The 22278-nt window shown below is 46.7% G+C and overlaps 1 protein-coding gene across 1 annotated transcript in view; it reads left to right on the forward strand.

The window, feature by feature from the left end:
- Window positions 1–22278, forward strand: part of CSMD2 (CUB and Sushi multiple domains 2) — a 584478-nt gene that overhangs the window by 81092 nt on the left and 481108 nt on the right. Inside the window, exon 3 of the mRNA XM_036065279.2 lies at window positions 20827–20939. Coding sequence (XP_035921172.2) covers window positions 20827–20939 — 113 coding nt within the window. The remainder of the gene's footprint in view (window positions 1–20826; window positions 20940–22278) is intronic.

Below are 22278 nucleotides of genomic sequence, written 5' to 3' on the forward strand. Positions count from 1 at the left end.
AAGCTGGGTTTTTGGAAGAATCAATCAGACTTGGCTGGAAGGAGGGACAAGGGAGGACATTCCCAGTAGGGGGTAGAGCATGAACAGTGGCTGGGTGGAGGAGCCATTCCAGGCACATTTCGGGGGGGATTTTGGAAGGGAGGCTCAGAACGTACACTAGACAAGCCCTCAGTCCTGCTGACTACACTGATGATGAAGAGTTGGTCGGAAAGGTGGGTTTGATGCTGCTTACAGAGGAGTTGGATTGTGCTGGAAGCACGGATTTGGGCAGTGGTGGGGCTGGTGAGGGTGGGCTGGAGGGGAAAGGCCTTGTAGTTCCTGGACAGCCCTTGCTCTATGCGTCTGGGGTGCATGGAGCTGCAGCTATGAGCTGGGCAGCCCTGTTTCGGCATCCTGCACTGGCCGCCTGGGTTGTCCCCGTGGTCTAGACTGCCCCGTTTCATCTCTCCTGCAGCTAAGATCATGCCTTCATTGGCCTCTCCGAACCTGGGAGGTCCCCTGACCTCATCCACCCTTCCCTTATCTGCGCACTGCCAGAGCCAATCTCATGGGCATGCGACCTATGCTTGGAAAGGGCCCATGTTGGTTGAATGCTCTGCTGTCATTGTCTTCCAATTCCTAGGATCCTGTGCTTGGAAAGGGCCCATGTTGGTTGAATGCTCTGCTGTCATTGTCTTCAAATTCCTAATCATTTTTGAATGAGGGGCCTGCGTTTTTGTTTTGCAGGGGGCCTCACACATTATGTGGCGGGCCCGACACTCAGTAGAAAGTCTCATCTCTCATTTTATCAAGGGCTTCATCGAGGCCCTCCTGCCCCAGGGACCTGCCAGGTTTCTGTCTGTCCCTCTTTCTCTGAGGCCACCCTTCTCCCTGGCTCTCAGGTGCATCCCCCCCAGATTGTCTCTCTCTGCACCTTGCATTCACCTTCTTTATGCTCCTTCACTCCAGCCCACACCTAGGCTGGGTTACTATCCTAATTCAAAATTTAAAAAATCACTATTTTGTACACCTACTTGCCCCTCCTTTCCATGGGCCCTGCCTTCTCCTCCACTTCGTGGAGCTCCCCGAGAAATCTTGGCAGGTTTGTCGGCGTCGGCGTCCTCTCTGGGGAATCTTGTTTCTGATCTCCCTCCTCCACCTGCAGATCCTCTCTGCAGGATATTCACACAACTCACCCAGGAGGACCCAGGGGCCTTTTCTTAGCTCGCCCTCCTTGCCCTCCAAGCGTCACCTCTCTGGGGCCTTCCTGTAGTGGTCCTCATCCTCAACTCCTGGCACCCTGTGTTTTCTTGCCTTTCTACTTTCCCTTGCTTCTCCACCTCATGGATGTGGCAAAACCCAAGGGGTCCATTCCAGCTATGTCTGTGGCTTCTAGAAGCCCGGACAGAAGTGGCCCCGTGATAATGAGCCAATGGTCCAGCATGGGGGGTGGGGGTTGGGAGGTGAGCTTTAGAACCAACAGAGATGAGCTGGGACCAGCCAGGTGACAGTCCAAAGGGTGGTGGCTGATGGGGACTCAGGCCACAGGGATCTGGGGTAGGGGATTAGGAAAGTGAGAGCGGCCCCCCCCACCACCACCTGGGTGTGCTCAGTAACCACAAAAAACAGCAGTTCACTGCCTCCATTCGATCCTTCATCACACACGCTCCCCAAGCAGTCACCCAGCACTTATCCCAGCACCTATCCTAGCCGGGCACTGAGCTTGACCGTATAATGTGTGAATTCTACCGGGCCCTGTGGTCACCTGCACGGGTCAGCAAGGCATTGGCAAAGCAGTGGGAGAACAAAGACACCAATTCCAATCATCCCCAAATTTAGCCTCTAGTAGGAGAAATTAACAAGTAAACGAAGAAACAAACAAAGCAATTATAGCTTTTGATAAGCTTTCTGCTGGAAATAAATAGGGGGGCAAGAAGAGAGACTGCGGGAGTCTTGCGGGAGTCTTCACAGAAGGATCCCCAGGATTGGAAGGGGGGGTGGGCGCATAGGACTGGAGGGGGTGCCAGGCAGAGACACACCTAGCAAAAAGCCCTGAGCCAGGAAGTGGGGGCCTTTACTAGGCACTGAAGGAAGTCTCTGCTTGCCCATGCCGGCCATCAGGGCGTCACCTTTACTGGTGGCTGGAAGCACCCTGACTCCTGGTGATAGGGATAGCTCCATCCTTTTTCACCTGTAGCAAAATGTCACCGAGTACTTGAGCCCTCATGACTCCAGGAGTGCCCTGCCAGACACATTACTGTGGTCATTGCTCATTTCTTCGTGTCCTGCATGACCCTTCATGCTTCCATCCCATGCAAGGACCTCAAATATGGGATGGGCTTGGAAGCAGGGTGGCGGGGTGGGGGGGTGCACCTAGGTCTGGGTTTCATTGCCTGGGATGTTCACTGACAAGTGCCCAAGAGGCAGAGGGTCCTAAACCTGGTTCAGGCTGGGGTCCCCTAAGGTTGAAAGCAAATTGAGATCTAAGCATCCAGGACTCCCAGCCTGTAAAAAATGCCATGCCTCTGGCAGGGGATGAGGTGACCATGCAATTCGGGGCTGACGTGTGGGGAGCGGGGTCCCGTCTTCTGGGGAAGGAGGCTGACCAGAGCACAGTAAGGCAGGATAAGCAAGGCTGAAGGCCCCATGTGTGTATTGGGAACCAGGGCAGGGCGGCCCTGTGGGCATATGTGGACCCTCAGGGCTGACCCCACCCTGATACCCACCAGCCCGAGACAGCAGGCACAGGAGGCCGCGCTATCTAGCTCCAGATGGGGCCTGGGTGGCTATAGTGGCCGTCTGCTGCTGTGGGTCCTTCACATATTTCCATTCCCGTCCCACAGCCTTGCAGACTGTGGCCTGACAGTGAATTCCTTCCTTTTCCTTAGAGGAGGTCTTGACTTCTTTCTCTTCGTAAATTTTGTTTGATAGCTGTAGGAATGTAGAGAACTTGTTTTTATATCATCATCATCATTATTGGCATCATATTAACCCCTTACTCTGTGCCAGCATCCAGAGGAAATGAGGATCAGAGAAGGGAAGTGTGCCTAAGGTCAGAGAGGGAGTAAATGACAGAGCGGGGGGGGGGGGGGGGGGGTCTGAGTGGGACCAGCTCCTGTGTGATGCAGGCCCCGGGGGTGGGGGCTTCCTGTGCTCCCAGCACAAAGTCCATCCTTTTCAAAGGGACAGGTTGGAGTGGCACCTCCCAGTACACCTGGGCCGCCTCCACCCCGGGGAGATGGCTATGCTGCTCTCTCCCCACCCCCACAGTGGTTCCCTCTGCTCTCAGGCCAGCGGAAGCCAAGCCTGGCAGCACTCTGAGTTAAAGAAAGGGGTCAGAAGCTGCTCTGGCCAGTGTCACCGCCAGCCTGGTGCACAGCTCATCTCCTCCTCCCAGCGGCCCCCCCCCCCCCCCCCCCCCCCGCTTTGCCTGCCAGCGCTCAGAAGTGTGGTGCTATAAAAAGCCCAGTAGTAATATGCAAATAGCCCTGATTATTTATGGCCAAGTTAGTAAATAAGCCAAAGAGACAAGGTGGGTTGTTGTTTTTACGATCTCTGCAGTCCTCGCAGGAAAATCTACGGTAAGCAGAGTTCGGGGGAGCCGAGCCAGAGCCCACGGTTTAATAAACACAGCTTAATTACCAGGCACCGGGGACAAACAAGTGAGGGGGTTGAGCCAGGGAGAGAAGAGCGCCGCAGCCCAGCCCGAGGAGGGGGTAGGGGTGCTTGGACTGAGGGCAGGAGCGGGAGGCGGGGCCCTCTCCCCGCCCACTTCCCGCTGGGAGGGGCGGGGCCGGCCACCACCGCCCTACCTGGCTTCGGGTTCTGCTGTGGGTCCTGCCAGGGGCGGGAGCGCCGCTACCTGGGCTGCAGAAAACGGTGTCTGGACGGGCCTGGCGAGGGAGGCTCGGGGAGAGGGAGAAGGGAGGCTTTCTGCCCGCCATCAGCCTGGTGGTGTTGTGGCCCCTGGCTGGTTTCCCCGATCTCTGCCATGGCGGCCCCTGGGAAGCTGGGATCAGGATGGACTCAAGGAGAGAGATGGGGCAGGGGGGCAGGGGCGCTCCACGGACTTGAGGAGAGCAGAAGCCAGGCTGCCAGGGGCACAGTCAGAAGTCGCGTTGGGCATTTGTCCCCCACCCTCTCCTGAGATTATGTGCTCACGTGTCAAATGGGAGTGGAGGGCCCCTCCCTGTAGGTGCCCCAGCCAGAGCTCACTGGGCGGAGTTAATGGCCCCAGGAGCACCAACGACCAACAAAGGAATGAGTTTGGTGGATAAATTCCCCAGCCTCCTCTCCCTTCAGTAGGACAACTGAGTTGCATGTGCTACACCCACTCCCAGTGTCCCTTGTAGGATTCAGCACCATCCACTCCTATTGGCACCTTATGCAGCTGGGACCCCTTTGTAGGTTGTCTTCCCTTTCCTGTCTCACTGCCCTTCTCCCTCACTGTACTTCCAGGGATCGGTTTGCAAATAAACTCACTTGCATCCAAATCCTTAACCCAGGTCTTGCTTTTGTGTAAATCTGACCCAGGTGACTAGCAGGTGCTAAACACTACGATAGAATTAATTATAATAACAGCTATTGAGCGCTTACTATGTGTCAAGCACCATTCTAAACATTTTACTTATAATAACTCATTGAATCATCTCAATGCTCTATGAGAGCGATACCATTATTAATCTCCCATCTGACAAAGGGGGAAAAGAAGGCACAAAGATATTAAGGAACTGACCAAGGTCACACAGCTAAGAAGTAGCAGAGCCAGGACCCAAACCCAAGCACTACTAACTTTAGAGACTATTTTTTGTGGTCATCATACTAAACTGCAAGCTTTTCAAATATTCCCCAAGCACCTCTTTACTCCAGGCCTTATGCTTGGACCTTGAGATCTAGAGATGAACCAGATGTGGGTCCTGACCTTGGACAGCTTGAGGTGACCAGCAGAAAGATGAAGGAAATAGACAAGACAGTGCAGTTTGGAGAGATGTGTCCAGAGCAAGGAGGGTTTAGAGGCAGAGCACCTGGAAGAATCAGGGAAGGCACTAGGAAGGGGGTGTCACTTGAGAAAGTCTTAAAGAAGAAACGAACTGGAAGATGATGGGATGAATGGGGTGGGAAGAGTCCAGGCAGAGGAACAGTGGGTGTAAAGGGTCAGAGTATGTGCCCTATGGTGAGGTTCCGTGTGGCTAGAGAGCTGGGGTGAGTCAGCTTTTTGCTTGTTTGTTGATTGTTATTGTTGTTTGGGGTGGGGTAGGGGCCGGTGACTGATGGGTGAAGAGGCGAGGCCAGATTATGAAGAGTCTTGTCTCCAGGCCAAGGGAAGGGAGAGCTCCCCAGGGGATCCGACTGTGTTTGCAATGCTTCATTTCCTTGTGGGAGTTGAATACACAGGTGCTCATTATATTCTTCTCTGTGTCTTCTTGTGTTTCTGAAAGATTCTTAGTTTTAAAAATGATTTAGGAAAATAAAAGCAGTTAGCAAGTAAACAGACCCACACAGATAGACCAGAATCATCATCTCCTCCCTGTGGACACTAGTCCTGGGAAGGTACCCCAAGGTCTTATTTCTGGGCACCAAGTCACACACTCAGCTCCAGAAATGTTAGGCAACTAGACTTGTATAGTTTGCATCTAGGATCCAAGGACACAACTTACTCTTCAGCGCAGGTCCTCTGGATTAAGTCGGAGGGGACCTTTTGTATTTGGGTCTCGGTCACACCAGCCACAAGGTGACCAGTGTGCCATCCATGTTCCCATACAAGACATTAAAAATTATGGTGCTAAATGCAAAGTGGTATCCTAGATTGGGTCTTGGAACAGAAAAAGAACATTTGTGGAAAACCTGGTGAAACCAAAATAAAGGCTGTAGTTTGGTTAATAGTAAAATGCCAGTGTTCATCTCTTTTGACCAACTACCATGGTTACGGAAGATGTTCACATCGGGAGAAATTGAGTGAAAGGTGTACGGTAATTCTCTGTACAATCTTTGTAACTTTTCTGTAAATCACAAATTATTCCAAACTAAGGAATTTATGTAAACATTGCAGTGAACAGAGGAGGACTGAGAATCAGCCTCTGTTACAAAGTCCTATTCCCAGATGACATGTGCACATGGTTGTTGAGCCGGGAAAGAATTACGATTGCGTTAATGTCCAGCCCATCCTTCCTCTTCTTGTGCATGTATGAATGCCTTGTTGGAACCCAAATATTCCATACTTGTTACTTTTTCCTGATTTTCACACCTGGTAACTCTTTTCAAAAGGGAATGAAGGTGATGATAAGGCACTTTGCAGAGAGCATTCCACTTGTTCAAAAGATTCACCAGAGGTTGCCTTGACACGGCATGCTTTTTTCCTACATTTTAAGAAGTTCGTCTACTAAAGTTGTATTTTCACTTGCCTCTTTGGAAATTCCTGGAGTAGTACAGACCTGTTTTCCCCAAGGAAGAGAAACAGGAAGAGGGCTTCAAGGATGGCAAAGCCCAGCAATGAAAATGGACTTGTATTGACTCCCTATGTGTGCCACTAAATTTTAACTTCTCTGGAGATTTCTTGTCTCCACTTTGCTTGGGAAGACTAAGAATGGACTAATGAGGAGTCAGTCACCCATGGAAGTCACCATAGGAAGACCTAGAGATAGTGGGGAGCTTTCAGTCTTTCTTAGACAGGCAACATGGCAAATTGTCCTCATTCTAATTGTCCCTGCTGATTAATGAGGTCACTTATGGTATCAATTATTATCCTGCCAAGAGAATGTGTATCAGACTGAAACAAATGCCCATGAACTTGCTTATTCTATTAAAAAATAAAGTAATGAGAGATGATTAACAGTATGTGCTCTGAGAGAAGCCACAAGAAAGGACAGACAGGAGAGAAAGGTAGAAATGAGCCTTTCTGATTAGGGGTTTAAAAAGGCTTTTGTTTAAAAGTAGCTTTCTATTGACCCTCTTCCTTTCAACGCCATGCCTTGGGGGAGCCATCTAGACTCAGTGTCTCTACTTCCTTCCTTCCTGGGAACAGCTTAACCCACTGCAACCCACTTTCAGCCTTACCACTCCACTTAGACTGCTCTGGAAAAAAAAGTCACTACTGTTCTACCTGCCAAATCCATTGGCCCTCCAGTCCTCCTGTACCAGTCCCCTCAAAAGTATTCACCACCACTGACCTCATTCATCTTGAAACACTTTCTTTTCCCAACTACTCTGACACCACCAACTCCTTCCTTCCTTCCTTCCTTCTTCCCTCCCTTCCTCCCTCCCTCCCTCCCCCTTCCCTCCCTCTCTTCCTTTTTTCATTCTTTCGTTCATTCTTCCATTCACTTTCCCATGTATTTATTGAGCACCTACTGTATGCTAGGCACTGAACATAAAAAGGTAAACAAGACGACGAAGTCCTTGTTCTAAGTGGAGCTTAGGTTCAAGCAGAGGAGGAATAGGCAGTGAACAAAAAGTGCCTATAAATAAGACATTCAGTGTTAGGAGTAGGAAGATAGTAAATCTGAGCGGCCATAAAGTGTGAAGACCGGGCAACATCAGGCGGCGTGGTCAGTGGGACCCCTCTGTGAACATGATACTCCATCCCTTCACACGGCAGTCCCTCAAATCTTGCCATTATCTCTGGGGCTTTCATGTCTTTCTTTGTGTCATTTTACCCCCCATAGACGTGGGCCAGACCTTGGGGATCACAGGATTGTGCTGGATCAGTCCCCACTTTGCACCAAAGATGATTGAAGGTGTCATCCAGGGGGCGAAACTCAGTTCCAAATTCAAGCTGACAGTTGTCTAATTCTGAGGTTCCAGGCAAAGAGATGGAGCCCAGGGCCAAGGCAACAGTTCTCAACCCAGGTCCATCGACTATGATATGAATCACAGCCCTCAGAATTGTGCAGTATGGTGGCCTGAAAAATCCCGGAAGCCAGACTAGAGTTAGAGATTCAGACAGACGCCGGGGAAAAGAACTTGAGAGATTGCCCAGACCCCCTGCAAAAACTCCCAGGTGACCAAGCTGTCTCACTGCCCCTGTGGCTCAGTCCTGTCTTATCTCCAGCTGAGGGCACAGGGAAGGGCTCTTTACTATTAACTGCACCTGTCATGAAAGGCCAAGCTGGGTCAAGGTTTTCTAGGATCCCACGAAAGCAGATAAAGTCTGCATCTGCTAGAAGACTGAGCAGCCTCCAGAAAAATCCCCTCTCTTGGGGAGACTAGTAATTAAGCAGTCATGGAAAACACATGGAGGATGAACAGCTGGTTGTATCCATTTGTTCTCCTGTCGTTGGTTGGAGAACAATTTCATAAATTACATGTGGAGTTGGATTTTGTCTTTCCTCTGCTCATGCCATCCCCTTTGCTTGAAATGACCTCACTGTTCTCCTGCTACCCTCCATGCCCTTTGGATGATTGGTTAACAATTTATCCTTTTAGATCAGCTCAGGCTGATGATGTCGAATTCTCTGGTAATCGCTCTCACTGAACTTACTGTGTTGCATTTTCATTATGTCTTCAGCAGTAGTACAATTAATTATTAACTCCTACTGTGTGCCTAGCACTGATCTCTAATGCTGGGCATAGACCAGGGAACCAATGGATCAAAATCCCTGTCCTCATGGAATTCACAGAATAATGGGGAAAGGTGGACTTAATAAATAAGGATTAATCAAATATATAGTATGTCAGATGGTGATAAGAAATGTAGAACTAAGAGATCAGGAGACAGGAAGGGGGGAGGGGAGAGGGTTGCAATTTTAAATAGAGTGGTCATCGAAGACCTTGAAGACCTCGGTGGAAAGGTGATATGTGAGAAAAAAGCCTGAACAGGCTGAGGGAACCAGTCAAGCATGTGCAGGGGAGGAAATGGGATAGCTGGGAAAAGCTGAGGGAATAGCAGGTGCAAAGGCTTGGAGACAGAAACTTGCCACCTATGTTCAGGGAACAGTGAGGGGGCCATTATGGCTGGAGTGAGCAAGCAGGGGAGACTATTTGGTGATAAAGAGAGAGAGAACGGGAGTGCGTGATGATGGCAGATGTTTGCCCAGGGCCTTTGGGTCATTATGAAGCCTTGGGCTTTATCCCAAATCAAGCGGGACACCTTTAGAAGAGTCATAAGCAGAGAAGTGACATAATCTGACTTAAAGTGATCATGCCGGCTGCTGTATTGAGAATAGTCTGGAGGGGGCAAGAGGGATGTAGGGAGAACAGTTGGGAGGTTATTGCAATCGCCAAGGCAAGAGATGGAGGTGGGGTGAACAGGATGGTAGTAATGAAGGTGATGAGATGTGGCTGAATTTCTGGATACATTAATGGAAGTTTCTACTTTTGAGGGTGAACTTCTTGAGGACCAGGTCTGTGTCTTATACATTTCTATCCTCCGAACTAAACATAGTGCATGACGTTTAATAGGGCACACAATTATTATTTGTTGAATGCATGGTTGATGAGAAATAATTTTTAAATGTTAATAATAGGAATAAGTCAGCCTCTGGTCTCTTTATGGAACCTGTCAGATCATAGAGCAAATCCTGGATAACAGCCACCTAAATTTTCCAAGCTTTTGTCGTAAAGAAGGCTGCTCATGGGTGTGCTGGACCAAGAAGTATGGGGCATGTTGGCTTCAACTGTGTTTGTCTATTTTTCTTGCTGTAGGACTTCTCAGAGCCTTTAATACACTCATGCACAGGTTCCCAACATTTCTTAGTTTGAAGTGCCATTAAGTGCTTCAGTTATTTTTCCATGGGTAAAATGGGTGCTCCATGGGTAAAAGAAATACGTATCAGTTCTACTTATTAAATAGTTAGGGCCAAATGGCTAAATAAGTATATACACCGTAACAATTTTATAGCTGTTTGAAAAAATAATAAATATAAATTGAAAGAAAAAAGTCCTATTTTTATTTCATCCTTAAATGACCACCACTGGTTACTAATGGAATGTGTGTACTTGTTGGGCTATGCACAGCTTCTCAAACCTTGGAATCAGATTGGACACCACCACCCTCATATCATGTTCCACACTGATTTCACACAGCACCTGCTTTATATCACACCAACCACCAACTTTGCAAAGATATGATGTCATTTAATGGAATGTAGCTTCATGTTGAAACTGTGAACTGCCTCGAGCTCATACTTTGTGTGGCCAACAGAAACTGAGTGTCATAGTTTTCTTTGAAAATTTAAAATATTCCACACTGCTCTTACAAATTCCCTGCAGCACCCTAGCGTACCATGGCACACGGTTTGAGAACTATGGTGCTACTTTGAATGTAGCACTTCCCAAAATTATTTGCAGGTTTTCTCAGGCAAATCTACTAACATAACACTGGATGCAGCATGGAGAGAGAATATCCAAGACTCCTTCCTGCAGAATCAGAAGCTGCAGTTCTATGGCAAATACTCCTGGGTATTGACAGAGTGAGCGTGCTTAACATTTGCATTCTGAGCATACAGTGCTGCTTCCTTATTTTTAGCTGTCAGCAGGTGGGCCTGCTCTGACTCCAGACCTTGCTTCTAAAGCCTGCATGCCTCCCAGACAGTGTATCTGGAGATTTGGATGCCTAGCATTGCTCCTACCCAGCCATACTTAGGACAGGTATACTGGCCTCCCCCAAAATGTCTATACATGCGCAGCTGAAGGCAGACGTTTGTGAAGCCAGTGGACGTTTTCTGAATAGACTGAGACATTTTAGAGAAGATCCTTTGTACTTAAGCTGGGATTTTTCAGCAGATATCTGGCTAATGCCAGGTCATCCTCAGAAATGGGGGTTTATTCCAAGGATCCCCAGTCTTGGGACAGCACAAGACCCATCTCTACAGATTTTTGGTTACTGTGGGTTTCAGGGCTTCTGAGACCAGGAGTGTCAGTGGTCTCATGACATGTAGCAACAGCATGAGCTCTGGGACCTGCCTTCTCTGGGCATCCCATTTCCCAGAGAGTGCTCCGCAGCACCCCAGCCCACAGGGTGCTCTAAGAAAAAAAGAGCTTATGACACAGACACTTAAAAGCACAGAAAGCCCGTTTTTGTTTTTTGTTTTTGTTTTTGTTTTTTTTGCAAGTTTCCGTTTTAGAAGCTCTTGATGCAATGCAAATGGGAATCACCAGAGAGAACGTGTGTCTGTAGGGGTGTATGTGTGTGTCTGTGTATTGTGTGTGATTATGACTAATGTCCATCAATTACCTGCAAATGACTAGACAGTGCCTGTAATGATAGTTCTGTTTTTAGCTTAATGGTTTATGTATCTAACTAGTGGTTGCTGTCTGGAGTAAGGCTGCTGGCAAATCAAAACACTATTTGCCAAGCCTGTCAGTGTGACAAATGTTGCTTGCATTTACTCTTTTATTCCCAAGGTCAATTGACATGTCTTTTTTTATATTACTGTTTGATGTGCTAAGAGCCTTAAATGAGAGCCATCCAATAAAGGCCCAATTTGCTGTATTACTATTTATTCCTGGATAATTCTCTATTAGTTGGGCTCTTGAAGATTTCAGGGAAGTGACATGCATGGATCATCCTCAGAAATAGGGATTTATTGCCAGGATCCCTGGGTCTTGGAACAGCACAGGGACCATCTCCTTGGCCTTTCGGTCATCCTGGGTTTCAGGGCTTCCAAGACGAGGAACATCGGCAGCCTCGAACATTGTGACCTGCCTTGTCTGGGCATCTGATTTCCTAGAGGGTGTCCCACAGAACCCCAGGCCATACACTCTAAGAATAAAAGGGTCAAATGGGTTGGGAGCTCTCGGCATCATCTATTCCTGTCTTGCGAGTTTGCTATTCACTTATTAAATGCCTCCACAAGCCCTTTATTTTTGTCTATTTTCTGAAAACTCCTTGCCTAACTTTGTTTAACCCAGCATTTCCCAGTTCTGTTTAACTAACAGACACACTAGAATATCCTTTGCAGAACAGTCTAGTATTTGTACTTTGCAGATGGATCTGGTTGTGGTCATTGTCGCCCTCTGTGCTGGGGGTCCCCGTGACCACCCCCAGTTTCCATGATGTGCTGGAAGGACTCAGAGGAGACAGCCTATAGTTGTCCTCATGGCTATGATCTGTCACGGTGAAGGCTATAGAGCAAAACGGCCATGGGAAACCGTGCACGGGATGAAGTCTGGGGGAAACCCGGCACCGGCTGCCAGGAGTCCTTTCCCAGTGGGTTCACACAGAACGTGCTTAATCGCCCAGACAAGGAACTGTGACGACACATGTGAAATGCTGCCCCCAGGGAGGCCCACCGGAGACTGAGTGCCCAGACTTTTTCCTGGGAGCAGGCGACATAGGCACTGTCTGCCCGGCATGTACCGAAGTTCCGGACTCCCAGAGGGAAGGCAGGTGTTTAGTGTGAACTGTAATGTTCACGCAGATAGTTTAGGCCACCCGTACCAGTTCTGGGAAAGGTGGGGACCCTCCCGAAATCCACATTCAATACTAGCCAAGGCCAACCTTGTAAGCTGGCTTCAAACAACAATAATCAGGCCTTTTCTGTCTACTCTCTGATGGTTGAATATTCATTCATTCATTCATTCATTCATTCATTTTATATTTGCCTTAATCAGCTTGGCTGCTATAACAAATGTTCCATAAACTGGGTGGCTTGTAAACAACAGAGATGTATTTCCCATCACTCAGAGACTGACCTGCAAGGTCGGGGGCCAGCACGTGAGGATCTAGTGAGAGTTATGTTCTGGGCTGTAGACTGCCAACTTCTCCTTGTACCTTCACATGGTGGAGAGCAGAGATCCCGTTCAAGTATCCCACGCAAGAGAGCTCCACCCTCACAACCTCATTTAATCCTAATTACCTCCCAAAGGCCCCTGATTATCACACATGGGGGGAGTTGACTTTCAACATAAGAATTTGGGGGAGCATTCAGTTTATAACACTATCGCATCTGGTATGTGCTATATACTAGTGATGTAGAGAAAAACCCTAGTCCTTGCCTTCAAGGGACTTATCATCGGAAAGGAAAGACAGATACATCCCAAGTAATTCAATAAGAAAATCAAGCCATTATAGTTGGAATGAAAATTGCAAAGGAAGAAGTACTCTGTCCTCTGAGAACGTTGATCAGGGATCCTTCTGCCTTTTCCCAGAGGAGGTAACAACGTTCAATCTGAGACCTGAGAAGCTAATGGGAGATGAGTAGGTGAGGTGGTTGCAGTTTGGATGGCTAAGGAGTGGGGCAATGCATGCAGCCCTACAAGAAGCCGATGCAAAGGCCCTGGGGTGGGAAGAAACACAGCACATTCAAGAAAAGTGTACAGGCCAGTATGGGTGGAGGGGAGAGAGACGTGAGCTGATGCAGAGAGAAGGGCAGGCCAAGTAATGCAAGGACAAAGCCTTGAGCAGCATCACCCAAGGGACGTCCTGTCTGTGTCATTGGCAGACATGCATATCTGGGTGTGGGCATGTCAGAAGGAAGCCAAGGGACAGGTGAGTGGTGGCTTTGGGGCTGGAGTATGGTTCTGGTGGGCAGGGACCCAGCCAGGCTGCAGGTATGTGTGTAGTGGAGGGTGGGGGGCAACGTACGTGAGGCACCTGAAGAGAGGGGCCTGGCAAAGACCAAGTAGGAGCTCAAGGCTCGATCTAGGTAGACCGAGTTTAGGTCAGAACTAATGGAGGACTCAGGTGCTGTCTGATAGAAACATAGTGTGAGCCATAAGTATAATTTTTAAAAAAGCAGATCTCTGCTTTTGCTTGAGGTGTGGAGCTTGCAGTCACAGCGGTGTTTAGGCAATGATCTGTCCCTGTCCTCAGAAGGCTGCCCTGTGCCCCTTTCTGTTGGGAACCGAGAGTAAACAAACTCTCATTTCGCTGGCAATCCTCTCCTGATCTGCTGGCCTCACCACACCTGAATAATAATAAAAGCTACATTTGAAAACACTGTGGTAACAAACAACCCTCAAATCTCAGTAGTGTAACTCACCAAGTTTATTTCTTGCTCAAACTGTAAGTTCAAGAACAGCTCACAGGGACTCTGCTCTCTGCTGGGTGGAGTCACCCAGAGACCCAGGTAGTCAGGGACCCAGGATCACTGCAGTGGGGGAATTGGGCAAGAGGTGCACAGGGTTCTCAAGCCTCCCTCCCAGAAAGAGCACACTCCACTACTACCCGCGTATCCTTGGCAAAGCCAGTGCCATGGCCAGACCTGCCCTCAGCCACGGTGTGTCCGGGAAGAAAGAAGAGCCAGGGGGACGTGCTGAGGAGCACCAGTGACTTCCCACAGGGACCCATGAGGATGCAAATAGATTGACTGGTCTGGGAGGTCAAGGACGCCTCTTTCAGAAGCACTGAAATGTTGAGATATTTGTGACGAGGTTTGAACAATGAGAGGGAGTTTATTAGCCCAGGAGGTGGAGGGGATGTGAGAAAGTGCTGTAAAAAGGAAACAGCATGTGCAAAGACCCTGAGGCGGGCGGGTTGGCATATTGAAGGAACTGAAGCCAGGAGGGGAGTGGGGAGAAAGGTGAGGGAAGAACATTTTATCACTGACAGTGTTTGGAGTGCAGCCTCATGGGAAGCCTCCATTTTATTATCATTTTCAAATTCTCCGCGGGAAATGCACCCCTTATTGCCTGCATTCTGGGCTGACCACCACCCCTGCCCTTGACCAAGGAAGACTGGAGGGGCCGGAGCCAGGTGGGATACAGGGCAGAGACTCTGGCAGGGGCTGAGTCTTCCAGGCTGTGTGGAAGTCACTACGGGTCCTGGCCTTAATCTTAAGAACAACGGGAAGCCATTGGTGGATTCAGCACTGGGAGAGTGAGAAGTTTGGGGTCTTGAACATCACCAGTGTCCAAGAGCCTGAGTGACTCTGGGCATGGAGGCAGAGCAAAGAGAAGGTTCTTGAGGAGCGGGAAAGACAGGGAGGCTTGAGAAAGCAGAAGGGGAGTATTCACTTACATCTGTGGCCATGCCACCAGACTCTCCTCTGCACATTTTAGAATCAATGGGGAAGAGAGCCAGCAGCGGGATGGGCTCTTGCTGGTCTTGTCATCCTCTTAGCCCATGTCTCTAATAAGTCTGGATGCCACTCCTGAAGGATGCCTCACTCCTTTCAATATGGTATTTAGATGCGTCAGATAAACGATGGAAACTTCTGAAAGTTTTATAAGCTTATTCCGACATGCGGCATGGTAACTCTTCCTGACTGTGAGGTCATCAGTGTGTCTCAGATTTATTCAGCGATCAGGAGTGGGTGAGGGAAGAGCGGGCACGGGGGCAGGGCAGTGATGATTCAAGGATCCAGATGGGAGATCCAGGCTTTCAGCCCCCCTCCAGCATTAGCGTTTTTGAGGAATTCTCCATGTTAGAATTTATCTACCAAGGCTGGGAAAGAAAGAGCAGAATGGTAAATATCTGATTAGAAAAAATGCCTTGTAAGCCGCAATTCCATATATTGCAAGCGATAAAACTGTAATTGTTTGTTGACAGTGTACATTAGCTATGCACGGCCTGTGTCAGTATAGCACCAAGAAACTAGGGCCTAGGAGTCTTTAACGGCAGCTCAGAAATATCATGGAAGCAGCCTCGGTGAAGTGCGAGAGTCCTACGTGAAGCTGTATGTTGTTGAAGGAAGAGTTTCCCAGACCGTCTGGGAAGGGCACCCAAGGGCATAATTCTGGCGGACACGGGTGAGAGGCAAGTTGCACCTGCTGTGACCTGGGCCCATTTGGAGGTTGGAGACACCTAGGGCCGGTTGGGATGGGGCCTGGAGAGCAGAGGCAGATAGAGGTCTGGCCCCAGTGGGGACAATTTGATATTTTAATGGCAGGATCCATTGGGGGCAGGAATCTGTCATTGGCAGACATGCATATCTGGGTGTGGGCGTGTCGGAAGGAAGCCAAGGGACAGGTGAGTGGTGGCTTTGGGGCTGGAGTATGGTTCTGGTGGGCAGGGACCCAGCCAGGCTGCAGGTATGTGTATAGTGGGGGGTGGGGGGCAACGTACGTGAGGCACCTGAAGAGAGGGACCTGGCAAAGACCAAGTAGGAGCTCAAGGCTCGATCTAGGTAGACCGAGTTTAGGTCAGAACTAATGGAGGACTCAGGTGCTGTCTGATAGAAACATAGTGTGAGCCATAGGTATAATTTTTAAAAACTTTAAATTTAGAAGTCATTATAGATTCATAGAAAGTTGAAAGGGTAGTACAGAGGTTCCATGTACCTTTCCCAGTTTCCCCCAACGGGTACATCTAATGTAACGATAGTAAAATAGCAAAACCAGGAGACTGACAGTGGCACAGGGAATATGCATACGACTTTGTCAGTTTGTCACATGTGTGCATTTATGTAACGACCACTGCAATCAGGATCCACACCTGGTCCATCGCCACAAAGATCTCCCTTGTGCTACTCCTTTATAGTCACCCCACTTCTCCTCCTCTCCTTATCCCTTACTCTTGGCAACCACAAATCTGTTTTCCATCTCTCTTTTTTAAAGATTTTATTTATTTATTTGAGAGTGAGAGAAATCACGAGCGGGGGGAGGGGTAGAGGGAGAAGCAGGCTCCCCACTGAGCAGGGAGCCCAATTCGGGGCTCCATCCCCAGACCCTGGGATCACGAACCGGGCCGAAGTCAGATGCTTAACCTACTGAGCCACCCAGGTGCCCTGTTTTTGATCTCTTTAATGTCATTCCAAGAACCTGATATAATAGAATCATCTGGTATGTCATTTTTTTTTTTTCTTTTAGAGAGAGAGAGAGCACATGCATACACATGAGCAGTGGGGAGAGGGGCAGAGGGAGAGGGAGAGAGAGAAAATCTTAAGCAGGCTCCACACTTAGGGCTGAGCCTTGTGTGGGGCTCAATCTCATGACCCTAAGATCATGACCTGAGCTGAAATCAAGAGTGGGACACTCAACTGACTGAGCCACCCAGGAGTGTCTGGTGTGTCATCCTCTGAGATGAGCTTTTTTTTTTTTTTCCACTCAGCATAATGCCCTTGAGATCCATCCAAATTGTTACATGTATGAATAGCCCATTCCTTTTTATTGCTGAGTAGTGTTCCATGGTGCGGAGGTGCTCTGGTACGTGGAATGGTGTTCATCATTCACCTATGCAGGGCATTTGGGTCATTTCCAGTTGTTGATTATTACCAAAAAAGAAAAGCTATGAACAACTGTGTACAGGTTTTTGTGAGGACACAAGTTTTCATTTCTCTGAGATGAATGCCCAGGAGTGTGACTGCTCAATTGTATGATTGGTGTATGCGTAGACTTTTTTTTTTTTTTTTTTTTTAAGAAATGTCCTGTTTCCAGAGTGTACCATTTTACATCCTACCAGCAATGTCTGGGAGATCCACTTGCTCTGCATCATTGTCAGCATTTGGTATTGTCACGATTTTTATTTTCTCTGTTCTAACAGTATGTAGTAGTAAGTAGCTCACCTTACTACATGGTCTCACTTTGCATTTCCCCAATGGCCAGTGATGTGGAACATTTCTAATACACTTGTTTGCCATTCTTATATCTTCTTTAGTAAGATGTTTCTTTTTGTCTTTTGCTGACTTTCTAATTGGCTTATTAAATCTTTGACTCATTGTCAATCTTCAGGGAAAAGCTTTCAGTCTTTCACCATTAAGTGTGAGGTTAGCTGTGGGATTTTTGTAGATGTTCTTTATCAAGTTCAGGGAATTTCCTTCTATCCTTAGTTTTCTGACAGTTTCTTTTTTTTTCCCATCATGAATGAGTGTTGAATTTTGTCAGGTGTTTTTTCTATATCAGTTAACATAGTTGTGTGATTTTTCTACTTTTGGCCTGGTAATGTGGTGGATTACAATGATTGACTTTCAAATATTGAACTAGCCTTGCATCCTTGGAATAAACTTCACTTGGTTGTGGTATATAATTATTTTATTATATCGCTGAATTCTCTTTGCTAATAATTTTTAAGAATTTTTGTGATTATATTCATGCGGGATACTGGTCTTTAGTTCTCTTGATTTGGACTGTCTTTGGTTTTGGTATCAGGGTAATACTGATCTCATAAATGAGTTTGGAAGTGTTCCTTCTTTTCCCTATTTTTTGGAAGATATTGTGTAGAATTAATGTTAATTTTCCATTCTATGATTGGTAGAATTCTCTAGTGAAACCATCTGGGTTGGTGTATATCTTTTTTGGGATTTTTAAAATTACTAGTTCAATTTCCTTAATAGTGATAAGGCTTTTCAAATGATCTACTTCATATTGGGGAGCTTACAGTAGTTTGCGCTTTTCAAGGAACATGTCCATTTCATCTAATTTGTCAAGCACATGTGTATAATCTGCAGGATTTCCTTATCATCTTTTGATAGCTGCAGGATCTGTTTTCTGTAACCTTTGCCAAGTCTGGATATTTGCCAATGTGAGAGGTGAAAAATGAGTCTTGTGGATTTAGTTTCCATATTTTTTATATTAAGTAGGTGGATCATTTTTCTGTTTTTGTTTGTGTCCTTTGCCTTTTTCCTTTTTACTTATCTTTTTCATAATTTGTAAGTGTTCTTTATAGATTATGAATGCTCACCCTCTTCTTGTCATATATATTATAATCTTCCCAGTTTGTATTTTTCCTCCTTTTTTTTCAGTTTCTTTTGCTTTGCTACATGCTTTTAATTTTCACATAATTAAGTCAATCAATATTTTCCATTAATGCCTCTGGGATTTCACGCTGTCTCCATCAGTAATCAATTGCAAGAGATAGAACCCAAATCAAACTAGCTTAAGCAAGAAAAAAAAAAAAGAGGAAGGAAGGAAAGGAAAAATGGATGGATGGATGGAGGAATGGCTGGATGGAAGGATGGATGGATGGATGGAAAGTAGGAAGGAAAGAAGGAAGCAAGCAAACAAAGAAAGAATGTTGGCTTATGTAATTGGGCACTGCAGAGGTCGATGTCTCTGCATGGCTGGATTGAGGATCTCAACAATATATCATCAGGGTTCTGTCTGTCTTCTCTCACTTTCAGCTTTGTCTGTATCATGTGGGATATCATTTTGTAAAGCAGCTAGGCTCTGGGTAATGATAAGAAGGCTACTGGCAGTCCCAAGCTTACATTCTAATGATTTAGAATCCAAAACTAAAAGCTCCCAGAATCTGTATATCATATCCCGTGGAAGGACTCAGAATGACCCTGTTTAGGTTATGTGCCCTCCTTCTCCATGCCTGGAACTGGTCCATAAAGATGAGGGATATGTCATGATTGGTCATTTGCCCAATTCTGTAGCAGGTGAGCAGGTGAGGTATTCTGTGCAGCAACAGCTCCCTAGAAGAATGATGGTAGAAAGTGGGAGCCAAAGGAGTCCTTTAAACATGTCACTCTTAGAAAGACCTTCCCTAGCATAAGATGATACAAGAAAAAAAATAGGCTGTTTTTTCCTAATATGTATGTTTCACTATTTTACATCTAAATTTTTGACCCATGTGAGAAAGTGAGGGAGACAGAGACAGAAGGCCAGGGGCAGGGAGAGGAGAGATTATGGGGTGATGTAAGCATCTTTTGCTGGAGGCTCTTATACCAGAAGAGAACATGACCTTGGAACTTCTTTGGTCACCCGTTTCACAGCTCCATCACTTTCCTTCTCTGTTCCTTGAGTTTATTTTGAGTTAACACGAATCCTATAAGATTGGGATGGTGGGAAGGGCAAGGGCTTCATCTAGCAGAGGGCTTTTCGCAGTGGGCATTAACACATATCTGATTCAACATGTCTGAACCCAGGGTTCATGACTCCAGGGGACATCTGGGCATCCAGATATTATATGACAGTGGGAGGAATAGAGCGGGATCCGGGAGCACCACAGGTATCCCAAACTACTTGAAAATGAGGGTAAAGGTAAACCTTGAGTTCCCTCCCAGAGCCCTGACTGGGGTGCAGCGAGGCAGGGTAAGCCTCGGGGAGGAGATAAAGGACAGAGGCAGACAGGGGATCGCCCCCCTTACCACCTCCTCTGTGCATACTCAGGTCACATGTGGGGGACCCAGCCGCGGACACCTGCTCTCCTAAAATATGTTCCCAAGAATTAAGTAAAAGCTTCTTTATTTTATCTTTTTAACATTAGGAGAATCTTTTACAAATGATTCTCTTGTGTTGCAAACGAATTATCTCAAGTTCAACAGTTCTTTCTGTTTCACCTCTGTTTCTTTTTCTTCACTGAACTCACAGAAAAAAAAATTAAGCATTTTAATTTTAAAAGCATGTACAGTATGATCCCATTTGTATGAAATTATTTCATTGACGATGGTCCCATCTGTTGATCCCTCCATTTCTTTGTATGTCAACTGTCAAGAACGGTTATTTCTAGATTGCATTGTTTGTTTTTTGTTTGTTTGTTTTTTTTGCTTTCATCTTTTAAAAATAATAAGCTACCATTTTTATAAAAGCAGTAGACTTATTCCTTTTAAAGAATAAAGTCTGTGATGAGAAGCATCCACCTTCTGCTACTTACAGTTGGGTATATTTTCCTCAGTATCCAAGTGAATGTTGTCTTTTGGCAATTATTAGTTGTCAATTTGTGGTGAAGTCAACCCAGAGCCGCAGAGGACCTCGGCCAGAAAGGGGAAGGACCAGAGAAGACACCCAAAGAGGAGAAAAGAGAAGAGACATAAATGAGGCAGACCTCCGGGCCAGGGGATGGCCTGTGGCTTTGGGGCGGAGGGGCCTCCACTTGTCTATGACAGAAGACTGCTGCTTGTCACCACCTCGGCTCCGTCACCTCTTTGTCCTCGGACACCTTGCATATGCCTGGTGTTAGGCTGCTTTCATATCCCTCCCCGGGCTGAAATCAGCATTGTGCATCCAGCAGGCGCTCAATAAACGCTTAACGGATGCTCATTTCCCAAGGGGGTCATTCTCCCTAAATGGCACCTCTTTGTCTTTCAGGCTCACAGGCTTTCAGCTACCAGCTACGATCGTCAGCGCAGCCACCACCCTCTCTCTACGCCTCATCAGTGACTATGCGGTCAGCGCGCAGGGCTTCCACGCCAGCTATGAAGGTAGGTGCCTCCCGGCCTGGCTACAGGGGCCTGGCATGTGAGGTCAGAAGGGCTGTGGGCAGGGCCGTGTGGCTCTCAGCTGCAGGGGAGGGGTGTTACTGATTCAGAGCTTCCTCCTGTCCTAACAAGGCTGCCTACTAACCAGTAACTCGATTACCTAAATTGTCCGTGCCATGTTCCCAGGAAACTGAAAAATTGAAATCAGAGCTCAGCTGCAGTCATTTATCCTGAGGGTCTGGTAACATCCTACTTGTCTATCCCCTAAATGTGTTTGGTTGTGTTTTTATTTTTTTAATTCCGTTTTCTATCGGGCTTAATTGTATAAGGTATCTCTGCTTGGTTTTGGAAATAAGAAAGATAGAAAGTCTAAGTAAAAGAAATACAATAAGTAGCTGAAAAAACACTTCTGCTCAATCTTGTCACTGCAGAAGTCAGTGTTAGATCATTCAGAGAAGAAAAATCCGTTTTTCCTCAATAGCACAGATTAGGGTTTCTTGGTTTGAGTTATGCAAATAATTTCCACTTCTCTCAGCTTGTTTAAATTTGGTGTTGGCATTCAAATTAACACTAATATCTTCAGATTATACACTATTATTATTATTAACTTTATTATATTAGTTCAGAAGGTGGTACTTCTAGATCTCTGTCATTTCCCTGGGAAATTTACATCTCATTAATAGGTAATTGTGCTGCTCTTGGCTAAGACCCACACTGCTATTTTGTGTGGAGATCATTAATAGGCATATTTTAAGACCGTTAATGATAATTAATAACAGTAATGACATAACGCCCTAGTAAAGCATGCCAGTTATTTGAAAGCTTTCTTATCTCCAAGAACTTAAAGAATAAGTGATGCTTTTTCAAATGGAGCTATAACAACATAGAAACAGATACCGCCTTTGTCCTGACTAGGAATAGACTATGGAAACAGGGCAAGTCCTACTTCTTTGGGAAAATCCACCCGTGGTAGCCGGGGTGTGGGGGACAGAGTTTGATGCTTTAACCTGAGCGTTTGAGGACTCCTGAGAAAGGTCTCAGTTATTTTTAACTAAAGGTTCCTGAGAAGGCTCCAGAGAAAATTCTGCATGCCTTTAACTGATAGTTTCTGACATAATTCCAGATCACTTTAACTGAGGGCTCCTGACATAACCATAGTCACCTTTAGCTGAGGGCTCCTGACAAAGACCTAATGGTCTCTAAAGGTCTCTTGAGGTAGCCCAATTTCTTTAGAAAAAAATGATCAGTTCCTCCCAGTATCAAGTCTGTGATCTTGGTCATTCTAGCTACATCTTTACCCCAAACCTTTGTCCCTGAACCCAAAGTAATTCTCTCCAAGTTT

This window comes from Halichoerus grypus, chromosome 5 (genome assembly GCF_964656455.1).
Source record: "Halichoerus grypus chromosome 5, mHalGry1.hap1.1, whole genome shotgun sequence".
Lineage (NCBI taxonomy): Eukaryota > Metazoa > Chordata > Mammalia > Carnivora > Phocidae > Halichoerus > Halichoerus grypus.